Source organism: Scylla paramamosain, chromosome 25 (genome assembly GCF_035594125.1).
Source record: "Scylla paramamosain isolate STU-SP2022 chromosome 25, ASM3559412v1, whole genome shotgun sequence".
Classification (NCBI taxonomy): Eukaryota; Metazoa; Arthropoda; class Malacostraca; order Decapoda; family Portunidae; genus Scylla; species Scylla paramamosain.
This window is the reverse complement of record NC_087175.1, coordinates 19,145,893-19,164,089: the sequence shown is the minus strand read 5'-3', so window position 1 is coordinate 19,164,089 and position 18,197 is coordinate 19,145,893. Positions and strand designations below refer to the sequence as shown.

At 45.4% G+C, this 18,197-nt stretch overlaps 3 protein-coding genes across 3 annotated transcripts in view; all 3 read right to left on the bottom strand.

Moving 5' to 3' along the window:
- Nucleotides 1-2,128: 2,128 nt before the first annotated feature.
- On the bottom strand, nucleotides 2,129-4,107 carry LOC135113317 (cuticle protein 8-like). Its single transcript, XM_064028536.1, has 3 exons — nucleotides 4,069-4,107; nucleotides 3,540-3,686; nucleotides 2,129-2,509 (listed from the first exon to the last, which is right to left on the bottom strand). The coding sequence occupies exons 1-3, from the start codon at nucleotides 4,078-4,080 to the stop codon at nucleotides 2,219-2,221; spliced, it is 450 nt and encodes a 149-aa protein (XP_063884606.1). The 5' UTR covers nucleotides 4,081-4,107; the 3' UTR covers nucleotides 2,129-2,218.
- Nucleotides 4,108-9,751: 5,644 nt separating this feature from the next.
- Nucleotides 9,752-11,725, bottom strand: LOC135113316 (cuticle protein 8-like). The gene is made up of 3 exons (XM_064028535.1): nucleotides 11,687-11,725; nucleotides 11,158-11,304; nucleotides 9,752-10,132 (listed from the first exon to the last, which is right to left on the bottom strand). The coding sequence occupies exons 1-3, from the start codon at nucleotides 11,696-11,698 to the stop codon at nucleotides 9,842-9,844; spliced, it is 450 nt and encodes a 149-aa protein (XP_063884605.1). The 5' UTR covers nucleotides 11,699-11,725; the 3' UTR covers nucleotides 9,752-9,841.
- A 5,715-nt stretch (nucleotides 11,726-17,440) lies between these two features.
- The window catches only part of LOC135113315 (cuticle protein 8-like), a 1,971-nt gene continuing 1,214 nt past the window's right edge, over nucleotides 17,441-18,197 (bottom strand). Inside the window, exon 3 of the mRNA XM_064028534.1 lies at nucleotides 17,441-17,821. Within this exon, the coding sequence (XP_063884604.1) occupies nucleotides 17,531-17,821 (291 nt within the window). The 3' untranslated portion in view covers nucleotides 17,441-17,530. The remainder of the gene's footprint in view (nucleotides 17,822-18,197) is intronic.

The following is an 18,197-nucleotide window of genomic DNA, read 5'->3' as shown; positions in this document are numbered from 1 at the left end:
AGGCAGCTTGTATTGTGGAGAGTTGGGTGCGCCACGTGTGGATTATTGGGTACACGAGGTGCAGTGGGAGCACGCCAGGAGGGAGGGTGTACCTTGAGGGCCATGTCGCGGGGCTGAGGTGCGTTGAGGAGTGGTGGCTTCTCTACCTCTCGGCCCGCTTATATAGTGGCGGAATGGAATGGAAGGAATGGGCACTGATTTTAGAGGCCGAGAATGAGGTTAGGAGATGAAGATGTGAAGGGAAGTCACGAGGAATGTAAGGAAGGAGGTGGGATAAATAGGATGAACTTGGAGGGAGAGAAAGGACCAGGAATAAATCCACGTGGCGTGGTGTTGAGAGGTCGTGTCGAGGCCAGAATGTTCCACTTTTGTTTTTAGAAAGTGACACGACTTTTGTGAGAAATTGAATGCATTTTCTTCGGGCACTTGAAGTTTTCTGTCGCATCATCATCATTATCATCATCATCATCATCATCATTATCATCTTCATCGTCATCATCATCATCATTATCATCATCATCATCATCATCATCATCATCATCATCATCATCATCATCATGACCATTATCTTCTAACACTACCTGGCTTAACAAAGGCTTCCTTCAAACTTACCTGGTTATCTCTCTGGTCTCCATCTGTTCCACGCCACCCTATCAAAACTCATCTCTTTATCAGCTCCCCGTCTCCCCTTTCTGCTTTTACCGTCTCCAGGTTGTCAGTCCCTTACTCCAACCGTCCATCTGTTATCTGTCTGGCGCGTCATGTGTCCTGCCCTTGTCCACTCTTCTCTTTGACTTGTACAGTTAATGTCTTCAATTTTGGTCTGCTCTCATACTGATGATGTTCTCTTTTCATCTTTTATTTTTGTGATAGGCATTGTTTATTTTTTTCTTTTGTATTCTTTGAGGGAAGCTGGAAGTTTCATTACGCGAAGACTCATGTGACTCTTGGTTTCTGACTCAAATGTTAAAACTGAATATCTGTCTTTCTCTGTACTGATGGTGATATTTTGACAACACTATTAACAGTGGGAGATTTTGTCACTTCGGCCAGCAGTTATTCACTTATTTATATTTCTTCCGATCTCTATGTCCAAACAGCCTCGCCCATAGGCTCCTCGTGTTTCCTTTGCCCTGCTTCACACTGCCCAACAACGCTGCGCTGTTGTGCGGTTCCAGACAACTTTTTTCCCTTCCTGTGTGTAACTGTAACTCACTTCCCCTGTCATCCCATTCCTTCAGTTATATTATCTGACTCGCTCTCGTGGTGTTTTGAATGAATGAATGAAATACGAATCTACACGATTGGTCCAGCCTTTGCCACCTCGCTGTGCCCTCCCAGCCCTTCGTCCCTACTTTGCAGTGCCCTTTCCAACACCTCGCCCTTACCTCGCAGTGCCCCTTGCAGTCCCATGCCTGTATCCCTCACTGACTCTCCAAGCCCGTCGCCCCATTCCTGCAGTGCCCCTGCCAGCCCTTCTCTCCTACCTCGCAGTGCCTCTACCAGTGCCTCTCCCTTACCTCACACTGTCTTCGACAATGGACCTAGACGGCTTGTCATTGCAGGTTCCAGACTTGCTGCCACTGTTTCTTGGTGTTTTTCATATGGTCCTCTTCATTGTTATTTTGGCATAATTCTTCTCGTCTTTCATTTATTCTCCTTATGAAAACATAATTTTGTTTAATACAATGCTGGTCGAGGCACTAACGTTGGTATAGTGTAGTTTAATCCCTACTTTAATTTTCGGCTTGAAAATTTCAATATACACATTTCCTTCAAGATACTTGATGGTGTTTTCTGTTTATAGTGTCATGTTTACAAACAAGAGGTCGGACTGAATGAAGCCCTTTTCTGTTCTTTTTCTGTTCTTCCACTCATAGTTCATTACGAGGAACAAACAGCTAAACACACAAATCCTCGTTCTAGATCGTCTCGCTCCTGGTATCTGTTGTCATGCATTTCAGGAAACATGTGACGACCCGATGGGACGGCACAGGTTGGTGCGATTGGGCGGAACGTGGCGAGGCTTTTGGCAGGATGCGAGGTGGAGGGTTGGTGGGGAGCTGGGAAGGGAATGTATGGAGAGTTTGGTAGGGAATTCGAAGTGTAGGGTGAAGGAAGGAGAGTGTTTTATCGCATTCGTTTATTGCTTTGTACGTACTGGTATAATGGAGTATTTACAAAGACAGAAAGACTTGGCCGTCACGAGGGTGGAGCATTACGCGTAGGACGGGCGGGGCTGCCGGTAGGACGGGGCGGGGGCCTGGTAGGAAGGTGCGGAGCCGTAGCCCTGCTGTGTTGGGTACTGTGCCTCTCCCTGGTAGTTGACCTGGGCCACGAAGCCTGAGTCGCCGTTGACAGTGTAGGTGACCTCCTGAAGGCGGCCGTCGGGCAGCTGCACGTAGTAGGATCCCTGGGTGTTGTAGCCGTCGCGGGTCTCCTGGTGGCCGTAGTCGTTGCTGGAATAGTCGTCCTTGACGTTCCAGCTGAAGTCATACTTAGGGGGACTCTGTGAATGGGAAGGGAGGAACGGTGAATGAGTGAGTGTTTTTATTTTATTTATTTTTTTTATGTAGGAAGGACACTGGCCAAGGGCAACAAAAATCTAATAAAAAAATGCCCACTGAAATGGCAGTCCCATGAAAGGGTCAAAGCAGTGGTCAAAAATTGATGAATAAGTTTCTTGAAACCTCCCTCTTGAAGGAATTCAAGTCATAGGACGGTGGAAATACAGAAGCAGACAGGGAGTTCCAGAGTTTACCAGAGAAGGGGATGAATGATTGAGAATATTGGTTAACTCTTGCGTTAGAGAGGTGGACAGAATAGGGGTGAGAGAAAGAATAGGGGTGAGAGAAAGAAGAAAGTCTTGTGCAACGAGGCCGCGGAAGGAGGGGAGGTATGCAGTTAGCAAGATCAGAAGAGCAGTTAGCATGAAAATAGCGGTAAAAGACAGCTAGATATGCAACATTGCGGCGGTAAGAGAGAGAGGCTGAAGACAGTCAGTTAGAGGAGAGGAGTTGATGAGACGAAAAGTTTTTGATTCCACCCTGTCTAGAAGAGCAGTATGAGTGGAACCTCCCCAGACGTGTGAAGCATACTCCATACATGGACGGATAAGGCCCTTGTACAGAGTTAGCAGCTGGGGAGGTGAGAAAAACTGGCGGAGACGTCTCAGAACACCTAACTTCATAGAAGCTGTTTTAGCTAGAGATGAGATGTGAAGTTTCCAGTTCAGATTATAAGTAAAGGACAGACCGAGGAAGTTCAGTGTAGAAGAGGGAGACAGTTGAATGTCATTGAAGAAGAGGGGATAGTTGTCTGGAAGGTTGTGTCGAGTTGATAGATGGAGGAATTGAGTTTATGAGGCATTGAACGATACCAAGTTTGTGTGTGTGTGTGTGTGTGTGTGTGTGTGTGTGTGTGTGTGTGTGTGTGTTTTATGTGTGTGTGTGTGTGTGTGTGTGTGTGTGTGTGTGTGTGTGTGTGTGTGTGTGTGTGTGTGTGTGTCTGATTTCAGTGCATGCGTATAAGAGACTCACCACTGGCTCGGGTGCATTGTAGGATGGCGCGGGGGCGTTATAGGATGGGGTGCGGGCGCTGTAGATGGGGGCAGGAGAGGGAGGAAGCGGCCTATAGGAAGTCGTGTCGGCGAGGGCGACTGCCACGAGGGCGGGCAGGAGGACGAGCTGGTGGAGGAAGAGGACTCACTGTGGTTGGGAGGATGAGTTGGGAGGCGTTGTTGGCGTGTGTGGCAGTATTGCTATGTGTTGTATTGGCCGTTGGGGGCAGTGTGTGTGGGGCGTTGGGGGCAGTGTGTGTGTGAGGCATGGGGACGTTTGTTGTGGTGTTGTTGGTGCGTTGTGGCGTGGTCGTGGGAGTGGCTGTGAGGAAGTTTGTTGTGGTGGTGTTGGGCCGCTGGGGCTTGGTATTGAGGGAGGTGTGTTGGGATGTTGTGGAGTGCATGTTTGAGTGTTAGAGGCAGCTTTTGTTCTGGAGTATTGGGTGTGGGACGTGTGGAGTGTTGGGTGCATTAGGTGCTGTGTGTGCACGCCAGGAAGGAGGAAATACCTTGAGGGCCATATCGGTGAATGAGGTGCGTCGGAGACTGGTGGCTGCTTTGCCTTTCGGCCCGCTTATATAGTGGCGGCTGCGGGGGCGTGGCGTTGACGTCACGAGGACAGAGGAGAACGTTGGTAGGAGAGGACTTATTTTTGAGGCAGAGAAGAAAGCACAGAGGAGGTAACAGTGTCAGGGTGAGATAGGAGGAAAAAAGGAACAGAGACAGATGCAGGAAGTGATCCTGCCTGTACTTAATTAAAATTTGGACAGCTTGCAGCGCTGCTTTCACATTCCTCCTCCTCCTCCTCCTCCTCCTCCTCCTCCTCCTACTACTACTACTACTACTACTACTACTACTACTACTACTACTACTACTACTACTACTACTACAACAACAACAACAACAAGAACAACAAGAACAACAACAACAACAACAACAACAACAACAACAACAACAACAACAACAACAACAACAACAACAACAACTACTACTACTACTACTACCAGTACTACTACTGCTACTACTACTACTACTACTACTACTACTACTACTACTACTACTACTACTACTACTACTACTACTACTACTATTACTACTACTACTACTACTACTACTACTACTCCTTTTCCTTCTCAAGATATCAAGATATCATCCAGGCTTTTTAAAGAAGGAAGTAATGAGCTCGTGAAACCGATTACGATTTTATTGAATAAAACTTTACTAGCGGGTAAAGTCCCCCACGAATAGAAACTAGGAAATGTCACGCCAATCATTAAAAAAGGAAATAAATCTCTCTCAGCCAATTACAGACAGATCAGTCTAACTTTAGTAGTTTCCAAGCTTATGGAAACAATAATCATAGATAAAATTGTTAGATATTTAGAAGAAAATAAAATCATAAGGGACTCGCAACACGGTTTCAGAACCAAACGTTCCTGCTTTACGAACTTACTAGACTTCTTTTATGAAGTATTTAACTCGTATGACGAGACAAAAGCTGTTGATATTATCTACCTCGATTTCCAGAAAGCTTTCGACACTGTTCTCCATAAGAGACTCATCAGTAAAGTAAAAGCTCACGGCATTGCCAGAAACACCCTGAAATGGCTGAGAGACTGGCTCTTTGACAGAAAACTGTGTTGTGATAAATGGAAAAGAGTCAGATTGGCATAAGGTAAATAGCGGCGTTCCTCAAGGCTCTGTATTAGGACCAGTACTTTTTATAATATACATTAATGATACTGATGAAGAGATAAATTGCAAAATAGATAAATTTGCAGACGACACCAAAATAACACGTAGAGTAACGTCAGTGTCACAATGGCAGGAACTGCAGTGTGACCTCAATTAACTAACAAGCTGGGCAGAAAAATGGCAGATGAGATGTAATATAGAAAAGTGTAAAATTCTACATATTGGAAGCAACAATGTTCAGGCGAGATATGTAATGAATAACATGCCACTGTCAAGCACTGATAAAGAAAAAAATCTTGGTGTCGTTGTGTCAAAAGACCTAAAGCCGAATCAACACTTCACAGAAACAGTAAAGACGGCAAATAAATTAGTAGGATTCATTGGAAGAACCCTTGAATTTAAATCAGAAAAGATTATACTTGCCTTATACAACTCACTGATGCGTCCTCATCTAGAATACTGTGTACAGTTCTGGTCACCATACTACAAAAAAGACACTGAAAAACTAGAAAAGATACAGCGCAGAGTCACAAAGATGATTCCAGGATTGCTTAATAAGCCGTATGAGGAACGACTGGAAGAACTAATCCTATTTAGTTTAACAAAGCGCAGGATAAGACGAGACCTAATTGAAGTGTTCAAAATTTATAAAGGATATAGTAACATTGATGCACATAAATATTATACCATTGATCATTCTCACCTAACAAGAAATAATGGATTAAAGATTGTACCCAAACGTTTTAAATCCCACGAGGCCAAACATTTTTTCTTTAATCGTACAGTAAATATATGAAATAATCTTCCTGCAGAAATCGTAAACAGCAATTCTGTTGAATCATTAAAAAAAAAATAAAATAGACAAATATTTAAAAGCAAATTCCTAACAAGCTCTCTTCTTGTCCGAATAATTATTTTGCAGCACCAGTTTTATTATAAATTGTATTAACTTTCAGATAGGCGTATAGAGTTCACCATAGCGTGAATAGTAAAACTTCCCTTCAACCTTTCCTATGAAAATTCCATGTCAGTTTTTCCATACTGCATGGTACTTTTTCCCAATTATTTCCATGGCAGCGCAAGCTGGAGGGAGTGGTGGGTGGGGAGGAGCCTTCTGCTATGTTGTCCTATCTCTCTTCCCTGTAGCTAGTTAGAAATAGTTACCAAACAGCCTTGAAAGGACCAAAAGGTCTGTTGGTGTTTGGCTTTTCTTTGTATTCCTTTGTATTCCTCCTCCTCCTCTTCCTCCTCCTCTTTCACCTTAGTGGAGAGGCAAGGTCTATAAATGGTCATGGAGGAAAGGTGTCCTCACAGCATGACTGAAGAAGAGACGCAGGCATGAGTGCGGCCATGAGACAAGGACAGCAAGTTCTCCTTCCTCCGCACTTGAGCAAATTTGGAGAGAGAACGGCGCGGCACTCCTATTCCTTCTCCTCCTTGTATTCCTTCTTCGACGTTGTGATTTGTCGTTGTCGTCATCTTTATATATTGGTCGTTGTTATTGTTGTCGTGTTCGTCGTTAATGTTGATGTCGTCGTCATCGTTTTCATTGTATTTGTAGTTGTTGTTTTTTTCATTGTCGTGATCGGTTTCATCGTCGTTTTCGTTGTGGTTGTCATCATTGTGGTGGTCATTGTTGTTGTCATCGATGTTGTCATTACCGTTATTGTTGTCGCCGTCATCGTTGTCGTCGTGTTCGCTGTTTTCTTTCTCGTTGTCATTGTCGTTGTGGAAATTCAGTCTTTCAAATAAGTGATCTCCCGACTCTTTTTTTTGTTCCTCAACACCGACCTGCCCTAACCCTGGTTGCCTTCGCTACACCATCCCGCCAGTCTCCTGCAGCCACGTTTGTACTGTACCAACACACTCACTCATGTCAGTCAGTCCCTTGAGCCGCGTGATCCTGTTGGTGGGTTGCCTTGAATGAATTAGATAATCAGTCATTCGGCCACTCCACTTTTCCTGTGTCCAGTAACATCCTTAAAGGTGATTTTCTACCAGCCGATAATTCGGCCATCCTTCGCCACTTTGCAGTCTTTCTTCCCAACACTCGACCCTTTTCTGCAGCTCTCTTCTGTGTGTGTCACCTCAGCCTCTTGTTCATAGTTTCTGTTTCGCTGTTGTAGATTCTCGTCTTCTGGTTCTTATCCTCGTCATTTTCGGTGCTGTCCTTGTGCTTGTCGCTGTCGTCCTCATCGTCGTCGTCTTTATTTTCTTCCTCCTCTTCCTCCTCCTCCTCCTTCTCCTACGCATTACGCGTAGGACGGGCGGGGCTGCTGATAGGACGGAGAGGGGCCCTGATTGGAAGGGACTGGGACCTGGTATGACGGTGGTGTGTGGTGGGGTGCATTTATGGGTGTGGAAGGCAGCTTGTATTGTGGAGAGTTGGTTGCGCCACGTGTGGAGTATTGGGTACACGAGGTGCAGTGGGTGCACGCCAGGAGGGAGGGTGTACCTTGAGGGCCATGTCGGGGGGCTGAGGTGCGTTGAGGAGTGGTGGCTTCTCTACCTCTCGGCCCGCTTATATAGTGGCGGAATGGAATGGAAGGAATGGGCACTGATTTTAGAGGCCGAGAATGAGGTTAAGAGATGAAGATGTGAAGGGAAGTCACGAGGAATGTAAGGAAGGAGGTGGGATAAATAGGATGAACTTGGAGGGAGAGAAAGGACCAGGAATAAATCCACGTGGCGTGGTGTTGAGAGGTCGTGTCGAGGCCAGAATGTTCCACTTTTGGTTTTAGAAAGTGACACGACTTTTGTGAGAAATTGAATGCATTTTCTTCGGGCACTTGAAGTTTTCTGTCGCATCATCATCATTATCATCATCATCATCATCATCATCATTATCATCTTCATCGTCATCATCATCATCATTATCATCATCATCATCATCATCATCATCATCATCATCATCATCATCATCACCATGACCATTATCTTCTAACACTACCTGGCTTAACAAAGGCTTCCTTCAAACTTACCTGGTTATCTCTCTGGTCTCCATCTGTTCCACGCCACCCTATCAAAACTCATCTCTTTATCAGCTCCCCGTCTCCCCTTTCTGCTTTTACCGTCTCCAGGTTGTCAGTCCCTTACTCCAACCGTCCATCTGTTATCTGTCTGGCGCGTCATGTGTCCTGCCCTTGTCCACTCTTCTCTTTGACTTGTACAGTTAATGTCTTCAATTTTGGTCTGCTCTCATACTGATGATGTTCTCTTTTCATCTTTTATTTTTGTGATAGGCATTGTTTATTTTTTTCTTTTGTATTCTTTGAGGGAAGCTGGAAGTTTCATTACGCGAAGACTCATGTGACTCTTGGTTTCTGACTCAAATGTTAAAACTGAATATCTGTCTTTCTCTGTACTGATGGTGATATTTTGACAACACTATTAACAGTGGGAGATTTTGTCACTTCGGCCAGCAGTTATTCACTTATTTATATTTCTTCCGATCTCTATGTCCAAACAGCCTCGCCCATAGGCTCCTCGTGTTTCCTTTGCCCTGCTTCACACTGCCCAACAACGCTGCGCTGTTGTGCGGTTCCAGACAACTTTTTTCCCTTCCTGTGTGTAACTGTAACTCACTTCCCCTGTCATCCCATTCCTTCAGTTATATTATCTGACTCGCTCTCGTGGTGTTTTGAATGAATGAATGAAATACGAATCTACACGATTGGTCCAGCCTTTGCCACCTCGCTGTGCCCTCCCAGCCCTTCGTCCCTACTTTGCAGTGCCCTTTCCAACACCTCGCCCTTACCTCGCAGTGCCCCTTGCAGTCCCATGCCTGTATCCCTCACTGACTCTCCAAGCCCGTCGCCCCATTCCTGCAGTGCCCCTGCCAGCCCTTCTCTCCTACCTCGCAGTGCCTCTACCAGTGCCTCTCCCTTACCTCACACTGTCTTCGACAATGGACCTAGACGGCTTGTCATTGCAGGTTCCAGACTTGCTGCCACTGTTTCTTGGTGTTTTTCATATGGTCCTCTTCATTGTTATTTTGGCATAATTCTTCTCGTCTTTCATTTATTCTCCTTATGAAAACATAATTTTGTTTAATACAATGCTGGTCGAGGCACTAACGTTGGTATAGTGTAGTTTAATCCCTACTTTAATTTTCGGCTTGAAAATTTCAATATACACATTTCCTTCAAGATACTTGATGGTGTTTTCTGTTTATAGTGTCATGTTTACAAACAAGAGGTCGGACTGAATGAAGCCCTTTTCTGTTCTTTTTCTGTTCTTCCACTCATAGTTCATTACGAGGAACAAACAGCTAAACACACAAATCCTCGTTCTAGATCGTCTCGCTCCTGGTATCTGTTGTCATGCATTTCAGGAAACATGTGACGACCCGATGGGACGGCACAGGTTGGTGCGATTGGGCGGAACGTGGCGAGGCTTTTGGCAGGATGCGAGGTGGAGGGTTGGTGGGGAGCTGGGAAGGGAATGTATGGAGAGTTTGGTAGGGAATTCGAAGTGTAGGGTGAAGGAAGGAGAGTGTTTTATCGCATTCGTTTATTGCTTTGTACGTACTGGTATAATGGAGTATTTACAAAGACAGAAAGACTTGGCCGTCACGAGGGTGGAGCATTACGCGTAGGACGGGCGGGGCTGCCGGTAGGACGGGGCGGGGGCCTGGTAGGAAGGTGCGGAGCCGTAGCCCTGCTGTGTTGGGTACTGTGCCTCTCCCTGGTAGTTGACCTGGGCCACGAAGCCTGAGTCGCCGTTGACAGTGTAGGTGACCTCCTGAAGGCGGCCGTCGGGCAGCTGCACGTAGTAGGATCCCTGGGTGTTGTAGCCGTCGCGGGTCTCCTGGTGGCCGTAGTCGTTGCTGGAATAGTCGTCCTTGACGTTCCAGCTGAAGTCATACTTAGGGGGACTCTGTGAATGGGGAGGGAGGAACGGTGAATGAGTGAGTGTTTTTATTTTATTTATTTTTTTTATGTAGGAAGGACACTGGCCAAGGGCAACAAAAATCTAATAAAAAAATGCCCACTGAAATGGCAGTCCCATGAAAGGGTCAAAGCAGTGGTCAAAAATTGATGAATAAGTTTCTTGAAACCTCCCTCTTGAAGGAATTCAAGTCATAGGACGGTGGAAATACAGAAGCAGACAGGGAGTTCCAGAGTTTACCAGAGAAGGGGATGAATGATTGAGAATATTGGTTAACTCTTGCATTAGAGAGGTGGGCAGAATAGGGGTGAGAGAAAGAAGAAAGTCTTGTGCAACGAGGCCGCGAAAGGAGGGGAGGTATGCAGTTAGCAAGATCAGAAGAGCAGTTAGCATGAAAATAGCGGTAAAAGACAGCTAGATATGCAACATTGCGGCGGTAAGAGAGAGGCTGAAGACAGTCAGTTAGAGGAGAGGAGTTGATGAGACGAAAAGTTTTTGATTCCACCCTGTCTAGAAGAGCAGTATGAGTGGAACCTCCCCAGACGTGTGAAGCATACTCCATACATGGACGGATAAGGCCCTTGTACAGAGTTAGCAGCTGGGGAGGTGAGAAAAACTGGCGGAGACGTCTCAGAACACCTAACTTCATAGAAGCTGTTTTAGCTAGAGATGAGATGTGAAGTTTCCAGTTCAGATTATAAGTAAAGGACAGACCGAGGAAGTTCAGTGTAGAAGAGGGAGACAGTTGAATGTCATTGAAGAAGAGGGGATAGTTGTCTGGAAGGTTGTGTCGAGTTGATAGATGGAGGAATTGAGTTTATGAGGCATTGAACGATACCAAGTTTGTGTGTGTGTGTGTGTGTGTGTGTGTGTGTGTGTGTGTGTGTGTGTGTGTGTGTGTGTGTGTGTGTGTGTGTGTGTGTGTGTGTGTGTGTGTGTGTGTGTGTGTGTGTGTGTGTGTGTGTGTGTGTGTGTGTGTGTCTGATTTCAGTGCATGCGTATAAGAGACTCACCACTGGCTCGGGTGCATTGTAGGATGGCGCGGGGGCGTTATAGGATGGGGTGCGGGCGCTGTAGATGGGGGCAGGAGAGGGAGGAAGCGGCCTATAGGAAGTCGTGTCGGCGAGGGCGACTGCCACGAGGGCGGGCAGGAGGACGAGCTGGTGGAGGAAGAGGACTCACTGTGGTTGGGAGGATGAGTTGGGAGGCGTTGTTGGCGTGTGTGGCAGTATTGCTATGTGTTGTATTGGCCGTTGGGGGCAGTGTGTGTGGGGCGTTGGGGGCAGTGTGTGTGTGAGGCATGGGGACGTTTGTTGTGGTGTTGTTGGTGCGTTGTGGCGTGGTCGTGGGAGTGGCTGTGAGGAAGTTTGTTGTGGTGGTGTTGGGCCGCTGGGGCTTGGTATTGAGGGAGGTGTGTTGGGATGTTGTGGAGTGCATGTTTGAGTGTTAGAGGCAGCTTTTGTTCTGGAGTATTGGGTGTGGGACGTGTGGAGTGTTGGGTGCATTAGGTGCTGTGTGTGCACGCCAGGAAGGAGGAAATACCTTGAGGGCCATATCGGTGAATGAGGTGCGTCGGAGACTGGTGGCTGCTTTGCCTTTCGGCCCGCTTATATAGAGGCGGCTGCGGGGGCGTGGCGTTGACGTCACGAGGACAGAGGAGAACGTTGGTAGGAGAGGACTTATTTTTGAGGCAGAGAAGAAAGCACAGAGGAGGTAACAGTGTCAGGGTGAGATAGGAGGAAAAAAGGAACAGAGACAGATGCAGGAAGTGATCCTGCCTGTACTTAATTAAAATTTGGACAGCTTGCAGCGCTGCTTTCACATTCCTCCTCCTCCTCCTCCTCCTCCTCCTCCTCCTCCTCCTCCTCCTCCTACTACTACTACTACTACTACTACTACTACTACTACTACTACTACTACTACTACTACTACTACTACTACTACTACTACTACTACTACTACAACAACAACAACAACAAGAACAACAAGAACAACAACAACAACAACAACAACAACAACAACAACAACAACAACAACAACTACTACTACTACTACTACTACTACTACTACTACTACTACTACTACTACTGCTACTTCCAGTACTACTGCTGCTACTACTACTACTACTACTACTACTACTACTACTACTACTACTACTACTACTACTACTACTACTATTACTACTACTACTACTACTACTACTACTACTACTCCTTTTCCTTCTCAAGATATCAAGATATCATCCAGGCTTTTTAAAGAAGGAAGTAATGAGCTCGTGAAACCGATTACGATTTTATTGAATAAAACTTTACTAGCGGGTAAAGTCCCCCACGAATAGAAACTAGGAAATGTCACGCCAATCATTAAAAAAGGAAATAAATCTCTCTCAGCCAATTACAGACAGATCAGTCTAACTTTAGTAGTTTCCAAGCTTATGGAAACAATAATCATAGATAAAATTGTTAGATATTTAGAAGAAAATAAAATCATAAGGGACTCGCAACACGGTTTCAGAACCAAACGTTCCTGCTTTACGAACTTACTAGACTTCTTTTATGAAGTATTTAACTCGTATGACGAGACAAAAGCTGTTGATATTATCTACCTCGATTTCCAGAAAGCTTTCGACACTGTTCTCCATAAGAGACTCATCAGTAAAGTAAAAGCTTACGGTATTGTCAGAAACACCCTGAAATGGCTGAGAGACTGGCTCTTTGACAGAAAACTGTGTTGTGATAAATGGAAAAGAGTCAGATTGGCATAAGGTAAATAGCGGCGTTCCTCAAGGCTCTGTATTAGGACCAGTACTTTTTATAATATACATTAATGATACTGATGAAGAGATAAATTGCAAAATAGATAAATTTGCAGACGACACCAAAATAACACGTAGAGTAACGTCAGTGTCACAATGGCAGGAACTGCAGTGTGACCTCAATTAACTAACAAGCTGGGCAGAAAAATGGCAGATGAGATGTAATATAGAAAAGTGTAAAATTCTACATATTGGAAGCAACAATGTTCAGGCGAGATATGTAATGAATAACATGCCACTGTCAAGCACTGATAAAGAAAAAAATCTTGGTGTCGTTGTGTCAAAAGACCTAAAGCCGAATCAACACTTCACAGAAACAGTAAAGACGGCAAATAAATTAGTAGGATTCATTGGAAGAACCCTTGAATTTAAATCAGAAAAGATTATACTTGCCTTATACTCGTACAACTCACTGATGCGTCCTCATCTAGAATACTGTGTACAGTTCTGGTCACCATACTACAAAAAAGACACTGAAAAACTAGAAAAGATACAGCGCAGAGTCACAAAGATGATTCCAGGATTGCTTAATAAGCCGTATGAGGAACGACTGGAAGAACTAATCCTATTTAGTTTAACAAAGCGCAGGATAAGACGAGACCTAATTGAAGTGTTCAAAATTTATAAAGGATATAGTAACATTGATGCACATAAATATTATACCATTGATCATTCTCACCTAACAAGAAATAATGGATTAAAGATTGTACCCAAACGTTTTAAATCCCACGAGGCCAAACATTTTTTCTTTAATCGTACAGTAAATATATGAAATAATCTTCCTGCAGAAATCGTAAAGAGCAATTCTGTTGAATCATTAAAAAAAAATAAAATAGACAAATATTTAAAAGCAAATTCCTAACAAGCTCTCTTCTTGTCCGAATAATTATTTTGCAGCACCAGTTTTATTATAAATTGTATTAACTTTCAGATAGGCGTATAGAGTTCACCATAGCGTGAATAGTAAAACTTCCCTTCAACCTTTCCTATGAAAATTCCATGTCAGTTTTTCCATACTGCATGGTACTTTTTCCCAATTATTTCCATGGCAGCGCAAGCTGGAGGGAGTGGTGGGTGGGGAGGAGCCTTCTGCTATGTTGTCCTGTCTCTCTTCCCTGTAGCTAGTTAGAAATAGTTACCAAACAGCCTTGAAAGGACCAAAAGGTCTGTTGGTGTTTGGCTTTTCTTTGTATTCCTTTGTATTCCTCCTCCTCCTCTTCCTCCTCCTCTTTCACCTTAGTGGAGAGGCAAGGTCTATAAATGGTCATGGAGGAAAGGTGTCCTCACAGCATGACTGAAGAAGAGACGCAGGCATGAGTGCGGCCATGAGACAAGGACAGCAAGTTCTCCTTCCTCCGCACTTGAGCAAATTTGGAGAGAGAACGGCGCGGCACTCCTATTCCTTCTCCTCCTTGTATTCCTTCTTCGACGTTGTGATTTGTCGTTGTCGTCATCTTTATATATTGGTCGTTGTTATTGTTGTCGTGTTCGTCGTTAATGTTGATGTCGTCGTCATCGTTTTCATTGTATTTGTAGTTGTTGTTTTTTTCATTGTCGTGATCGGTTTCATCGTCGTTTTCGTTGTGGTTGTCATCATTGTGGTGGTCATTGTTGTTGTCATCGATGTTGTCATTACCGTTATTGTTGTCGCCGTCATCGTTGTCGTCGTGTTCGCTGTTTTCTTTCTCGTTGTCATTGTCGTTGTGGAAATTCAGTCTTTCAAATAAGTGATCTCCCGACTCTTTTTTTTGTTCCTCAACACCGACCTGCCCTAACCCTGGTTGCCTTCGCTACACCATCCCGCCAGTCTCCTGCAGCCACGTTTGTACTGTACCAACACACTCACTCATGTCAGTCAGTCCCTTGAGCCGCGTGATCCTGTTGGTGGGTTGCCTTGAATGAATTAGATAATCAGTCATTCGGCCACTCCACTTTTCCTGTGTCCAGTAACATCCTTAAAGGTGATTTTCTACCAGCCGATAATTCGGCCATCCTTCGCCACTTTGCAGTCTTTCTTCCCAACACTCGACCCTTCCCTGCAGCTTTCTTCTGTGTGTGTCACCTCAGCCTCTTGTTCATAGTTTCTGTTTCGCTGTTGTAGATTCTCGTCTTCTGGTTCTTATCCTCGTCATTTTCGGTGCTGTCCTTGTGCTTGTCGTCGCTGTCGTCCTCATCGTCGTCGTCTTTATTTTCTTCCTCCTCTTCCTCCTCCTCCTCCTTCTCCTACGCATTACGCGTAGGACGGGCGGGGCTGCTGATAGGACGGAGAGGGGCCCTGATTGGAAGGGACTGGGACCTGGTATGACGGTGGTGTGTGGTGGGGTGCATTTATGGGTGTGGAAGGCAGCTTGTATTGTGGAGAGTTGGGTGCGCCACGTGTGGAGTATTGGGTACACGAGGTGCAGTGGGAGCACGCCAGGAGGGAGGGTGTACCTTGAGGGCCATGTCGGGGGGCTGAGGTGCGTTGAGGAGTGGTGGCTTCTCTACCTCTCGGCCCGCTTACTCGTATATAGTGGCGGAATGGAATGGAAGGAATGGGCACTGATTTTAGAGGCCGAGAATGAGGTTAGGAGATGAAGATGTGAAGGGAAGTCACGAGGAATGTAAGGAAGGAGGTGGGATAAATAGGATGAACTTGGAGGGAGAGAAAGGACCAGGAATAAATCCACGTGGCGTGGTGTTGAGAGGTCGTGTCGAGGCCAGAATGTTCCACTTTTGTTTTTAGAAAGTGACACGACTTTTGTGAGAAATTGAATGCATTTTCTTCGGGCACTTGAAGTTTTCTGTCGCATCATCATCATTATCATCATCATCATCATCATCATCATTATCATCTTCATCGTCATCATCATCATCATTATCATCATCATCATCATCATCATCATCATCATCATCATCATCATCATCACCATGACCATTATCTTCTAACACTACCTGGCTTAACAAAGGCTTCCTTCAAACTTACCTGGTTATCTCTCTGGTCTCCATCTGTTCCACGCCACCCTATCAAAACTCATCTCTTTATCAGCTCCCCGTCTCCCCTTTCTGCTTTTACCGTCTCCAGGTTGTCAGTCCCTTACTCCAACCGTCCATCTGTTATCTGTCTGGCGCGTCATGTGTCCTGCCCTTGTCCACTCTTCTCTTTGACTTGTACAGTTAATGTCTTCAATTTTGGTCTGCTCTAATACTGATGATGTTCTCTTTTCATCTTTTATTTTTGTGATAGGCATTGTTTATTTTTTTCTTTTGTATTCTTTGAGGGAAGCTGGAAGTTTCATTACGCGAAGACTCATGTGACTCTTGGTTTCTGACTCAAATGTTAAAACTGAATATCTGTCTTTCTCTGTACTGATGGTGATATTTTGACAACACTATTAACAGTGGGAGATTTTGTCACTTCGGCCAGCAGTTATTCACTTATTTATATTTCTTCCGATCTCTATGTCCAAACAGCCTCGCCCATAGGCTCCTCGTGTTTCCTTTGCCCTGCTTCACACTGCCCAACAACGCTGCGCTGTTGTGCGGTTCCAGACAACTTTTTTCCCTTCCTGTGTGTAACTGTAACTCACTTCCCCTGTCATCCCATTCCTTCAGTTATATTATCTGACTCGCTCTCGTGGTGTTTTGAATGAATGAATGAAATACGAATCTACACGATTGGTCCAGCCTTTGCCACCTCGCTGTGCCCTCCCAGCCCTTCGTCCCTACTTTGCAGTGCCCTTTCCAACACCTCGCCCTTACCTCGCAGTGCCCCTTGCAGTCCCATGCCTGTATCCCTCACTGACTCTCCAAGCCCGTCGCCCCATTCCTGCAGTGCCCCTGCCAGCCCTTCTCTCCTACCTTGCAGTGCCTCTACCAGTGCCTCTCCCTTACCTCACACTGTCTTCGACAATGGACCTAGACGGCTTGTCATTGCAGGTTCCAGACTTGCTGCCACTGTTTCTTGGTGTTTTTCATATGGTCCTCTTCATTGTTATTTTGGCATAATTCTTCTCGTCTTTCATTTATTCTCCTTATGAAAACATAATTTTGTTTAATACAATGCTGGTCGAGGCACTAACGTTGGTATAGTGTAGTTTAATCCCTACTTTAATTTTCGGCTTGAAAATTTCAATATACACATTTCCTTCAAGATACTTGATGGTGTTTTCTGTTTATAGTGTCATGTTTACAAACAAGAGGTCGGACTGAATGAAGCCCTTTTCTGTTCTTTTTCTGTTCTTCCACTCATAGTTCATTACGAGGAACAAACAGCTAAACACACAAATCCTCGTTCTAGATCGTCTCGCTCCTGGTATCTGTTGTCATGCATTTCAGGAAACATGTGACGACCCGATGGGACGGCACAGGTTGGTGCGATTGGGCGGAACGTGGCGAGGCTTTTGGCAGGATGCGAGGTGGAGGGTTGGTGGGGAGCTGGGAAGGGAATGTATGGAGAGTTTGGTAGGGAATTCGAAGTGTAGGGTGAAGGAAGGAGAGTGTTTTATCGCATTCGTTTATTGCTTTGTACGTACTGGTATAATGGAGTATTTACAAAGACAGAAAGACTTGGCCGTCACGAGGGTGGAGCATTACGCGTAGGACGGGCGGGGCTGCCGGTAGGACGGGGCGGGGGCCTGGTAGGAAGGTGCGGAGCCGTAGCCCTGCTGTGTTGGGTACTGTGCCTCTCCCTGGTAGTTGACCTGGGCCACGAAGCCTGAGTCGCCGTTGACAGTGTAGGTGACCTCCTGAAGGCGGCCGTCGGGCAGCTGCACGTAGTAGGATCCCTGGGTGTTGTAGCCGTCGCGGGTCTCCTGGTGGCCGTAGTCGTTGCTGGAATAGTCGTCCTTGACGTTCCAGCTGAAGTCATACTTAGGGGGACTCTGTGAATGGGGAGGGAGGAACGGTGAATGAGTGAGTGTTTTTATTTTATTTATTTTTTTTATGTAGGAAGGACACTGGCCAAGGGCAACAAAAATCTAATAAAAAAATGCCCACTGAAATGGCAGTCCCATGAAAGGGTCAAAGCAGTGGTCAAAAATTGATGAATAAGTTTCTTGAAACCTCCCTCTTGAAGGAATTCAAGTCATAGGACGGTGGAAATACAGAAGCAGACAGGGAGTTCCAGAGTTTACCAGAGAAGGGGATGAATGATTGAGAATATTGGTTAACTCTTGCGTTAGAGAGGTGGACAGAATAGGGGTGAGAGAAAGAAGAAAGTCTTGTGCAACGAGGCCGCGGAAGGAGGGGAGGTATGCA